Source organism: Notechis scutatus, chromosome 1 (genome assembly GCF_049901735.1).
Source record: "Notechis scutatus isolate UNSWTSFEM ecotype Mainland chromosome 1, rNotScu1.2, whole genome shotgun sequence".
Taxonomy (NCBI): Eukaryota; Metazoa; Chordata; class Lepidosauria; order Squamata; family Elapidae; genus Notechis; species Notechis scutatus.
In genome coordinates, this window is record NC_142009.1 from 47,971,209 (window position 1) to 47,984,327 (window position 13,119).

Below are 13,119 nucleotides of genomic sequence, written 5' to 3' on the forward strand. Positions count from 1 at the left end.
ATTGCTTAATGACTACAATGGGGAATGCTGAGATTGTGGTAATTGAGCAAAGAGGTCACATGGCCATCTCACTTAACAACTACTTCACTTATCAACCAAAACTCTGGTCCCAATTGTGGACTACTTGTAATTGCTGCACAATTCTCAAATAATTTTGGTCAGTTCCTTGTACTCACATTGTCATTTTTACAACATGCTAAGTAATCATCAACTCTGAATGTGGAAGGTGAGGGCAAAATGTTAAAAATACATATCACTGTCACAATGAAAGAACAATTATTAAAGCTAAAACTTTCTTCTGGCAAAAGGAGCACCATACAGGTAGAGTTTTGCTTGTGGGATGCTCCTTTTAACAGCAAGAAAAAACATGGGGTGAGTAGGAAGAAACCAAGTGCTAATTCTCTTTTCTCTCTGCTGCATTTCTCTGCTGTATTGCATGCTTGGTTGGAGGAGGGGGTAAATTTATTACTTAGTTTATATCAAACCTTTCAATTTATTCTAACACTCAAAACAGAGTGGGTCTCCTAATGAGAGAATATTGTTCAAAACTGCATTTCCTTTTCTGTGAGTAACATATACAATTGAATTGGAACAATTCTGTCAAGTCACAAGGAGACATAAGTTGAATGGTCAGGAAATTACAAATATGAACACTGATAGAAATGCTACTGCAAAACAATAAAATGAAATTTTCATGTTTAAAAATTAAGCAACATTTAGGTTAGAACACAGTAGAATAACCGAGTTGGAAAGGACCTTGGAAGTCTTCAACCCCCCTGTTTAGGCAGGAAACTCTATACCACTTCAGACAAATGGTTCTTCAATCTCATCTTTAAAACTTCCAGTGTTGGAGCATTCATAATTTCTGGAGGCAAGTTGTTCCATGATTAAGTGCCAAAGCTTATTGACACTTTGATCTTACCTATGATCATGCACTTTGGAAGTAGAAGTTTCAAGTTCATCTATAGTTTGCTGGAAGAGTTCTTTGTTCTCATCAATGAAATGCCGCTGCATCTCAGACATCTGTGCCATGATCTTCTCCCTTCGCAATCTCGCAATCTCTGCTTTTCGTTTCCTCTCAGCCTTTTCTTTATCTCGTGAGCTCTGTTAAGTTAATATGTCAGCAATGGTATAGAATTAATCATGTAAGTCTTTGCAGATATGTAATTTATGTATTTAATGCACATGTTAGATTAGTATTAGTCAAAATGAGTCAAGCATCCTTACACACTAATATGTGCCATGCTGTCATTCATTACAGGGAATCTTTCTGAAATTATTTTTATTAACTAAAATTACAGTATATTTCTCCATAAAACAATTTTATGGATACATTATGTTTTTTAACATTTCAAATAATGTACAAAGGTAATATTAAACAATCCAAAAGATGGGAAGATCTATTGACGCCTTTTCTAAAAGCAGAAAAAGTGAGACCAATCCCAATTTCGAAGGTTGTATGTTCCACAAGATGGGAATGAAGGCCCTTTATCAGATGCCCAACCAATGGCTCCTTTAAGTAAGACTTCTTTTGCAGATCTCAATATTCAAATTAGCTCATGACAAGAGTCAAACCCTTAGTTAAACAAGGTTTTTAAATGTACTATTTCTACTAAGCAAGGAACAAATGGCATCCAATTGTTCTCTTTCAGCATTAGTACAATGTGATCATAAAAACCTGCAGAAGTTAATGTTCTAGTGGTCACATTTTGTAAATTCCTGAGAACCTTTGAGGATTGCTCCATGTAGAGCACACTGAAATAAGCTAATGATAATGCTAGCAAGTTATGGATTACTGTTGCCAGATATATTCAGCTCAAGAATATTTGCTAAATCCAATTGTGCAAATGTGCTCTTTGCAGCCACTACCACATGGAATTTGAAAACACACTCCCTGACAATGGATTTATTTTTTCAGAGGAAGCCAACCTGTTTACAACAATTGTATACCTATCCTCAATTCTATCAGATAATTGTACTCTACCCTATCTGAAATTAAATTTCAGCTTGTTCACTCTGGTCCAGGTCATTATAAAACTTAGTAAACACTTGGAATTGACAGGATTTGTTTTTCTTTCCAATTAGAAGGCAAGGAATGGTGGAGCCACCATTCTATTAAATCTTTTCCTTCGTGTTTTGCCCAATTAAACTTTAAAATAAAGCCACAGAATTAAATTAATTTCTCTTTCATAAAGAGAGAGATAATCATTATCAGTCAATAATAAAGCTTTTACTCTGCACCATTAGTTGCCCATTGTGATTACCACTACTCTACTGGTGATTAAAAATGCTTTTAATTCAAAAACTCGACACAAATATTAGACATGCTGCACAGTAATACAAAATAATTTGTAAAATAACTTGCTGGCTAGATTATCCTATTATATTTAGAATCTGTCTTTGGACACACGTACTACCCAGATTGTGTTGCTTTTCCCTTGCATTAATATTACCTCTTCCATAAAATTTCCCTCAGTCTCCAAAACAGGACTTGTAGAAGATTTCTCTTGAAGTTTCTTAACAGTATTAAAAGTCTGAAACAAGAAACAATGTTAGTATTTGCTACTTAAAATTTTTATTTTGGGCACAAAACTATAAAGTTTACAGTAGGGTAAAGTACAACTTACCTTTAGTATCCATCTGATCATGTCTTTATGCACTTCTAGGTGGGGTGCATTTTGCAAAGTTTCTAGCATGGCTAATATACTTGGGGAATTGCGGGGTGTCTCACCGGGCCCTGTTTCAAACAAAAAGAAAGGAAATCTATTTGCATCTATTTTGGCTGTATAAAATTAACATAGAGGAACAAAAATCCAATTGGTGCTTCTTTTCATTTTTTGTTACTGTTTCTTGTTCTAAAAATGGCATAGGTAAGACATCTCTCACAAGCAAAAGCTGATTTTCTTTATTCACATTTCTTCCTTGATTACAAAATTAACATGCATTTAATTTCTTATAAATTAGGGGGACCAAACACCACAATAAATCTTATATGGAGATAAATCTATTATTTCTTATAATGAACTATAGATTAGATAGATAGATAGATAGATAGATAGATGATAGATAGATAGATAGACGGATAAACAGACATATACATAGTATGTTTCAATATAATATGTCTGTCTATCTATCTATCTATCTATCTATCTATCTATCTATCTATCTATCGTATTCAGCTTTGTTTGGGTATCTTATTAAAAATAAAGGGGGGAAAATATGCTGCGGAATCCAATTGAAAAGATGTAATGATTAATGGTTCACTGGGAATTAAGATGAGGGAATAAAGGTATATTCTAATCATTAAGGTGTCACACTCAAAATAGTAAAAGGGGGGAAACCTATACTTGTTTTGTGTGTGTGTGTGTGTGTGTGTGTGTGTGTGTGTGAGTTATTAATTTAGAATCCATAAAAAAATGTGTAATGGAAAGGGAATATGACAGACTAAAGAATCAGCTAAATTAATAAGTTAATATAGACTATTAAAAGCAAGGAGAGACATTGGTAACTTTACTATTACTATTATTAGGCAAATACATATTGTTCACTCTTTACTTTTAAAATAAATATTAAAGGATTGTATTTGAAATAATTGAAATGAAACAAAAAGATGTTTCGATTGAGATTAACAAAAGAGGCTAGAATTAATGTGTTTGTTTCTCTCCTTATTGAAAATTTGGAATGGAAAAGGTAATAATAGAATTAAGTATCCATATATGAATGTATAATTGCAGTCATATTTGTATGTAAAGGTGATGACCCAGAAATACGTTGTCCACTAAAAGGAGATTTTTGTTCTTAAACTGAAAAACTGAATAAAATTTGTTAAAAGGGGAAAGGAAGATATTAAGAAAGAGAGGGATATAAACTGGAATGAGAAAAGATATAGGGAAAAGAGTGGGAGTAGTAGTAGTAAGAAACAGGCATATGAAAGAAAGAAATACAGAAATAGTAAAATGTTGAAAAGAAATTGTTTTTTCAGAGATAATGGTTGATGAATTAAAAAGAGGATTCTGCAGGGTGACAAGGGGTAATAAGAATATTTCTGCAATTAAAAATATTTAGAAAATAGGGTAATATAGATACTAATAATTCTTATTAAAAATTAAGGGGGGAAAATATGCTGCGGAATTCAATTGAAAAGATGTAATGATTAATGGTCTATTGGGAATTAAGATGACGGAATAAAGGTACATTCTAATTATTAAGGTGCCACATTCAAAATAGTAAAAGGGGGGAAACCTATACTTGTTTTTTGTGTGTGTGTGAGTGTGATTGTTATTAATTTAGAATCCATAAAAAAAAAGTGTAATGGAAAGGGAATATGACAGACTAAAGAATCAGCTAAATTAATAAGTTAATATAGACTATTAAAAGCAAGGAGAGACATTGGTAACTTTATTATTACTATTATTAGGCAAATACATATTGTTTATTTTTATTTTTAAGATAAATATTAAAGGATTATATTTGAAATAATTGAAATGAAACAAAAAGATGTTTTGATTGAGATTAATGAAAGAAGCTAGAATTAATGTGTTTGTTTCTCTCCTTACTGAAAATTTGGAATGGAAAAGGTAATAATAGAATTAAGTATGCATATATGAATGTATAATTGCTGTCATATTTGTATGTAAAGGTGATGACCCGGAAATATGTTGTCCACTAAAAAGAGATTTTTGTTTTCAAACTGAAAAACTGAATAAAATTTGTTTAAAAAAAAAAAAAAGAGGTCTCAGGGGGAATACTAACAACCAGATGACTGCAAAGAAATATGATCCTTCCAACCCCTCCCACCATCCTGCCAGAAGCAATGAAGTTTCTTGAATGAGAAGTGAAACATCATCTTGTCTTCTAAAGAAAAAACAATCCAGTTGTCTTTTGAAAAAAAGCATCTTGGTACAACTATGATCTGGATGACTGAGCATCTCCACAGACACTTATTATTTCTAATAGTTTAATAAAAGTGATTTTTAAATATAACCAATACATTCTGAATAATACATCTTACTATATATTAGTTAAAAGAAATATGAACAGATTGCAATTTGTGCAGAATTAGCAACCTACTTGAAATTTTCTGACTGAATGTAAAAGTCACAAGATTATCTTCACTAGCATTCTCAATATGTTGTTTTTCTTCTTGTAGTGCCATTCCAATCAAGTGAAGAATCTAGGCAAAAAAATAGCAAAAATTTCCTTTTCAGAAGTACTGTATATTCTACATAATTTGTATTCTTGAATTAATGTAAACTTTACACACCCTTTGTAGCATGGACTCTGACCAAGCATATCCATTATGCTCTACTGCCCACTGAAGGATTGTTCTCATAAGGCATAACATGACATCACATTGTAGAATATTAATCAGGCTTTCAAACAGAGGACAAAATGGCGGTAATACAGGAGGTGGGAGTGCTGAAACAGAAATTAATACATTGTTGTTAATACATTGGGAAAGTTGTATAGTTAGGTAATTCAATATGTTAGGAACATTTAAAAACAGTTGTGGAACTTTTCAAATTAACAAAATAAATTGGTTTATTTTATTTTTAATATAATCCGACCCGTACCCTCTGTATATATCTCTAGAGAGATGCAAGCAGCTCAGTAAAGCAACTAGAATACACTAGATACATTATGTAGATAATTACTACATTCATTTCATGAATCCCAAATTGGGCAAGAATAATCTGAAGAGCAATGTGTATAGTTTGAGGTATAATTCATACCTGATACTAAATTTTGAAACAGCCTAATATGTCATCTATATAAAAATGTAGTGAAGTAAATAATGTGATCATTTATGGCATACTCAGATTTTTGCTTTAATGGCAGCATTATTTTTTTATTGGAAAAACAAAGAAAAATAGCTGTTTTAATTCACAATATCTGCTCATCTAGTTTAAAGTAAATATGATTTTCGAAGACCCCCAGTATATTAAAAAACAGAGAGAAAGAGCAACAAATACGGAGAGACCAATACAAACTAGAAACATAGGTACCTGTGTCTTCCCGGTTTTGTCGTCTTAGTTTTCTTTGGGCTTCCTCTGCCTTAAAAAAATGAAAAGCAATCCAAACATTAAACACAACAGCATAATTTCTGGATAACTAATTTATTTGTTGACATTTATTTCATGTTCCAATTTCTTATATTATCTGAGCTCAAAAACATTCATCTCTATTGTTCGTATTTCTATCAGCATAAATTAGCTTTTATACCATAAACAAACACCTGAAGGCTCAAGATGAAATTGCCAAAGGCAGCCCCAAGACACCTTCAAGAATTATCATATAATATTTAATGTACCAAAACAGGGGAAATAGCAAAATATATTATTGTAGAATAGTCATATTAACTGTTTGTAAAGTCAGAATTAATTTTTATCATTCTCTTACCCACTGTTTGGAAGAGTTTGAGATTTGACATGCTATTGTAAGATCAAATATTGAGAAAATTGTAACTCCTGTATAATCTAGTAAGCAGCTGTACCTTCTAGCTCCCCAATAACACTTTCAAGATAATGATGGTGATTTATAACAGAAATGTGATATAGCTGAAGACAACTGCCAGATTCCAAACTGAATGATGTGGCCATAAGCCGATGAATTTCTAAGAATCCTAAATATTCTATGGGTTACATTTTTTATTTAGTACTTTTTTCATTTAAAATGGTTTTAATTACTGTTCTGAAAAATAATTCCAAAAGTTACCATAGCAGCAAAAAATCAAATTTAAAAGAAATTCCAAACTTTTAACATCCTTCTGTTTTCAAAACCAGAAAAGATGCAGTCAAATTTTTTTCAGCTCTATAAGCACTTGGCATATACCGTATTTGCCGGCGTATAAGGCGACTTTTTGCCCTGAAAAACATGCCTCCAAGTGGGGGGTCGTCTTATACGCCGGGAGGACTCGACTCCCACTTCGAGCTTGAGTTGCAGCCGGGAGGAGGCTGGGGGTGTGTGTGTGTGTGTGTGTGTGTGTGGCGGGTGTCACTGCGCCACGCGCTGCGCAACCTTTCCCCCTCTTCCTTCCTTAGCGGTGTGGGGAGGAGAGATTCAAGATCCTCACGTGCGGCGTACTTTTCTTTTTCTTTTTTTCTTTTTGCACGCAGGTTTTGCATGCGGGCGGCTGTAGGTTAAGGATGGGGGAGCCCCGGGTGGGTTATCAGGTTTTACGGTGCTTCCAACATGTGCGAACGGTGGGAGAGCGGAGAAGAGAGCGAGCGAGCGCCCGCTGTGTGAAATCCTGCCGTCAAAGCAACACTGGGGAGGCAGGGTATAAATTTACCAGGTTAATGTAGCAATGGTGATTAATGCCCAGAACATTGTTTGCGGGTATTGGGGTGTGTGTGTGTGTGTGGTGGTGGTGAGGAGAGGTTGTCCTTTGAATGCGGAAAAGTAGGTGTGACCTTGTGTAGGAAAATAAAGAGATCCTTTTTAGCGTGTTTGGCTTCTTTGCCTCCCCTCGTTCGTTTGATGTGGAGATAATGGCCTTCGGGCGGAGGGAAGAAAACGGTAGCTGGATCATTTCAAATTTCACTTACTCTCCTGCCTCACTTCAATATGTCTGAGCGACTCCAGATACTGGAAGACTTTTTGAATGAAAGTGTTACCTCCATTTTTTTTTTTAAAGAGGGCCACTTGGGGGAAAAAAAAAGATTCTAAGGAATTCCTTGTTTCTTGATTAAAGAGAAGGCATTGAATATACTGTTCCTTGGCAGCCTTTTCAGTGTCCGGGTTTTGGTGTGTGTGTGTGTGTGTGTGTGAGAGAGAGAGAGAGAGAGAGAGAGAGATCAGCTGTATTGAGAAGAGAACGTTTCCTGTGTTCTCATTTTATTTACAACATATTTTACGCTTAATGGTAAGAAATGAAAAATATTTTTAAAACTCATTTCTAAACTCCATAGCTATTTGCATATTCTTGGTTCAAAATTGGATTAGCTCATTTCAAAATTGTCCAAAGCAGAAAAGTGCGTCAAAAAAAAAAAAAAGTGCAAAAGTGGAAGGTGTGTGGAAGAGGGGTAGTCTTATACGGCGAGTATATAACAAACTCTATATTTTGAGTGGAAATGTTGGGGGTCGTCTTATACGCCCAGTCGTCTTATACGCCGGCAAATACGGTATTTCCTCTACCATAACATCAATAATTTTGCTTATTTGTTTCCTCCTTATTAATAATACATTAATTATTACCCATATCCTGTATGAATCTCACCAATTTCCTCAAATTTCTTGCCCATATCTTCCTTCCTTCCAAGATTTGTAAACTCTATGTTTCTCAATGAACTGTTTTCTCCTACTGTAACTGAATCTACTATTTTCTTCATGCAAAGAATTTCTACTTCTAATTCCTTCATGACACTATCCGTGCAACATTTGTTGTTAATCTTTATTCAAAATTAAACTACCAAAACAATCAATCTACTTTATTTCTTTCAAAGATACACTGTACTGTTTATAAACTCAATCTGAATCTATAATGCAGGCATTTATTTCAGGATGTACTTATAACACTGCAATGTATTAACTAAAGCGAGTCCAAATATAGGTCATTATTTTAACTGTTTTCTGTGATTACAAAGCTTTGTAATTATATATAATTATAAAATGAAAGTTTTCATCTTGCGTAATTACCTTAGACTGTTCTGCCCTTGAAAAATGGTAGAAATATAAATTAAAATCTTTAGCACATTCTGGCTTTAACTCATATAAGCCTCTTCCTGTTAATCCTGGTTTCCTAAAAGATAATTGGAAATGTATAATCAGCATTGTAATAATTAATCAGCACTGTAATAATTAAACAATATTCTAAACTATTCCATGAAACAATAAGAACACTAACACCTCAATATGAATGACGTCTTATACTTTTAACCAAGTATCACTATTAATGACCGCACAAAGCTTGTTTGCCTACAAGCAGAGACTCTGCTTTGGCAAGAATGTGACTTGGGGCCTCTGACTTGAAGGATGGCTGAATGACACCAGGTAAACAAGACTTCCCTTCATATACATCAACAGGGTCCACTGACAGCCCTTCAACTTACCATCACATAAGATAAATGTGTAGTTTCTTAAATGGCAGAAGTGTGAGTATGAGATATGGTACACAAGCAATTGATGCCACACTTATAGTCAAGCTGTTAATTGTAAATAAATGTGTTCTTGTTGCTGCCTAAATCCACAGAATATGATGGGAAAGAAAACCCCACTTTCTCCTGAGCTACACCATCAAGGTTGTCAGCTTCTGCCTTGCTTCTCCACTAAAGATTTTGCTTTTGAGCAATAGGAACTTATTCATTCCTGTTGACGCAAGGCCATCCTTTGAAAACAAGGAAATGGCTAAATCTACATTTATAAATTGTTCTTCGTATACATGTTTGGTATATTTGGAAGATGAGGGACAACACATATTTTTCCTGCTAATATAATTATTTCCCTCAAAGGTTGTTTTCCCATGTAGTATTTTTCATCACAATAAATAAAGTTTGCTTTGTTAGTAATTTTAACAAAAAAATTCTCTCAAACATGCAGAATCTTATTTTTTCCATTACCTCTAACAGCTGTCAATTCTTAAATTTGTAAAATATCTAGACTACTTTCAATTAAAATAATCATAAAGTAGGATTTAAGAATGAAGTATAAATCAGTCCTAAACAGTATTTACTGGGTCACCATATATACTATTTTACACATTTAAAGAGGTTTGTTGCTGGGAAGCCATTACTTGAAACAGGCAACTGCTTCAATGACAGTTTCCATTCCAGTCTCTTTGTTTTCCTGTGAAATCAAAGGAAAAATATGTTATTATATGTGTATATACTTTTTAAGTATATTCCCTAAGGTAATAATCAGCTAGATAAATCTGGAAATAAGGGGTTCCTTTGTGCTCTCTGAGCTTGGCTGTTTTCTTGTAGATGTTTCATTATCCAAGCTAGCTAATATTATCAGTGCTAGCAAGGAGTGGAGCTTCCTTCAGGTTATATTCCAATGGTTTGCCAATATTGTCAGTATTGGTGGGAATAGTCTTGGAGGTTCTTTGTTTGGGCTGTTTATTGTTAGCTTGTTTGGCAGTTCCTTGACTGGAATATTGTTTACTTCTTGATTGGATGTTAATCTTGGGAGTTAATCTATGCTCCAAGACTACTTGGAGAAGAACCTTCAAGAACCATTTCCACCAACACTATTGGGGCAAATCAGTAGAATATAAACTGAGAGTGAACCCCATTCCTTACTAGCACGGATGATGTTACCTAGTTTGGGTAATGAAATATCTTCAAGAAAACAACCAAGCTTATTTCAAGCCTAAGCTACAAATATTCTCCTTTATTGGCAATCTGAAGTATTAAAAATTTAAGGGTCTTTAAAACCGTGCTATCTTAACATTAGTTATTTGACTGAGTCATATTTTTTATACACAGTTCTACAATCTCACAAGTTTAATGCAAAATAATTTGAAATAATGATTTCTTTTTATATTTTTGAAACTTTATTTCCCATATGTCACCTTCCTGTTTATAATTGTAGTAATAGCAGTCACTGTGATTAAATTGCAACAAAATAAAGTACTCTGGATGGGTTGGAAAATTCAACATATCTACTAATTTCTAGGGAGTATAAAATTGTGGGGAAAGTATTTAATACCCTCCATTAAAGCCTGCCGGGAAATCATCTTCTATAAAAACTTTTAATTCCCTGCTATCTGAAGGAATCTTCAACACCAATTCCAACATATTACAAATCCCCCAATGATTATCCACCAATTTAAAAAGTACAAGTGAAAATATTTTGTAATAAGTCTCACATCTTCTGGCAACGCTTTTACTAATTCACTATGAGCCATGGGTCTGATGCTCAGCTGGTGAATAATCTCTCTTTTTATTTCATCTGTAGCATTAATCTGCCCAATTCCTGGAGTAAATCTCTCCCCTGTAGAACAAATCAATAATTTCAGTAAGCACTGATCAATTTCATTTTATGCATATGCTGAACCAAAGCCACAGAAGTGACTATTTTTTCCAATACAACATTTGAAGAGATATTCATATTGTCATATGACAAGATGTATTATGTAATGATCATAAACATCCCAAAATAATTTTATTTTATCAAGAAGTGGAAATAATTGTACTCTTTAACATTTGGAGTTGTAGGTACAGTAAATTAATGAACTAATCTAAACAACATCTATAAATAGGTGGGCTTCTAACTATAATTAGAATTAATCCATCAGTAGGTATTAATTGAACAAGCATAAACTCACCAACAATAATTATAATTAGGTGTAACATTTCTTCAATGAGAGTATTATTTTGCTGAACCATATCCTGAAAGAAACAAGGACTAAAATGTATTAGAAAGCCCTTACAGATATTTTCACATTAAGATATAACCATTTGTAATTTATTTGTAATGCATTTCTTAAAGCTTTGAAACCATATCGTCAACTGCTCATGTTGTACCTTATTAGTATTTTCAGAACTGAACCTTTTGCCATAATCAGGAGTACTAAATATCTGATAAAGTTCAAAGCGACACAGCATCATCATCAAAAAGTGGTTTGGATCCATCATTGACACACCTGTCTACAAAAAAAAAAGAAAGAAAGAAAGTTTAGATAAAGAGAACAGAATGATATAAACTTATTTGGAAACATTGCACTAATGGCCATACTCACATATAAAATTCGTCTTCTTTTATAAATACAAATTCTTCATATAATAGTTGCACATGTAGCAGCATGAGTCTTCATATTATAGCCCTTTCTAAACCTTTTAACAGTAATATCCCTTTCAAGCACAAACAGTATATTGAATATTTGTTTTCCAAAGTTTTGTATTTTTAAAAAATACTGGTTTTATCAGAATATATTAACATATAACTTTTCTATAGTTGCAAAAGGGCAGGTACATTAAAAAAAACCTGACTACATAATATTAAAAAAAAACTTTTTAAAAGAAGCCAGGTGTCTTAGTGACATCTCAAGGTACATCTAAGGATTATTTAAACAAAAATATTACCTGGAGCATTACTATGTCTTTATCAAACATTTCTCTTCTGCACTTTACATTATGATAGTAGTATATCTGAAAGAGAAAGTTTTCAGAGTTTGATATATATTTCAATTTGGATTCTGATCTAAAACCACTTTATATTCCATTTTGTTGACAAAATTTCTCAAATTCATCAAAATCTTGATTTCACAAGAATAAGAACAATTAAAGTGATTTACCATACAACCTGGGAATCTTCTTGACTTGCAGACTCTGGTAAAGTAAAAAGGGGTTTTTCTCAAGATTCTTATCAGTTGCATTCTGCACTTTTGGAGGCAAGTGGAGGAATGCTTAGGAGATTGTCAATGTCTCTCTGTGTGAGAAGATGATGCCTGTAGTCCTGAAGAATCCAGCCATTTTTTAAAATATTTTTTGTCTCCAACCTTCACTAAAGTTACTAAGAGGATCGTGGTAATTCAGATACAGAATGCAGTGGAGGAAGTGGATTATCTACTTATTATATTTATAATATGTTACAATTACCTCTCTTTCAGTCATAATTCAAGGCTTGGCATACAACAGAAATGGTACTAGTGGATGACTTTTATCAGGACCTAGACTCCCCCCCCCACATCCTCTTAGATCTGTCAGCAACTTTCAGTACAATCAATCATGAAATGTTTATGGACCACCTTGAAGATTGGAAGTAACAACTGTTCTACAGCAGTTCTGTTTCTTCCTTGTAGGCAGTTCTGCTCAGTGGTGACTGGGTAGGTGAGATTGACTTGGTGGTTTCATTTTTGTGGGGTGCCTCATGGCTTGGTCCTTTATCCCATTACTTCAATCTACATAACATCATTGGAGAGATAGTCCATTGGTTTGGGTTGTAGTACCATCAATACACTCATGATGCTCAATTGCACACTGCCACTCCAGGCCATACTAATGATGTTGTAAAAGTCTTGAACCTGTGTCTAGAGGCTGAGGACACAAGGAAACAGGTTGAAAATGCATCCATGCAAGAGAAAGTACACCAGCTGAAATTTCCGAATGCTCTTCAAAGACAGCCCCAAGTATAGAGTGTTGCAGTAAGTCAGACAAGAGGCCAAAAAGGTATGCCTGT

General features: G+C 33.8%; 1 protein-coding gene across 3 annotated transcripts in view; it reads right to left on the reverse strand.

Moving 5' to 3' along the window:
• UBR2 (ubiquitin protein ligase E3 component n-recognin 2) overlaps positions 1-13,119 on the reverse strand; it is a 78,599-nt gene that overhangs the window by 20,025 nt on the left and 45,455 nt on the right. For all 3 annotated transcript variants that reach the window (XM_026683285.2, XM_026683295.2, XM_087963170.1), the window contains 12 exons: positions 12,024-12,089; positions 11,466-11,588; positions 11,267-11,330; positions 10,808-10,932; positions 9,731-9,783; positions 8,638-8,740; positions 6,006-6,054; positions 5,264-5,418; positions 5,071-5,173; positions 2,628-2,737; positions 2,454-2,534; positions 923-1,104 (listed from right to left, as the gene is read on the reverse strand). In XM_026683285.2, the coding sequence (XP_026539070.2) occupies positions 923-1,104; positions 2,454-2,534; positions 2,628-2,737; positions 5,071-5,173; positions 5,264-5,418; positions 6,006-6,054; positions 8,638-8,740; positions 9,731-9,783; positions 10,808-10,932; positions 11,267-11,330; positions 11,466-11,588; positions 12,024-12,089 (1,214 nt within the window). The remainder of the gene's footprint in view (positions 1-922; positions 1,105-2,453; positions 2,535-2,627; positions 2,738-5,070; positions 5,174-5,263; positions 5,419-6,005; positions 6,055-8,637; positions 8,741-9,730; positions 9,784-10,807; positions 10,933-11,266; positions 11,331-11,465; positions 11,589-12,023; positions 12,090-13,119) is intronic.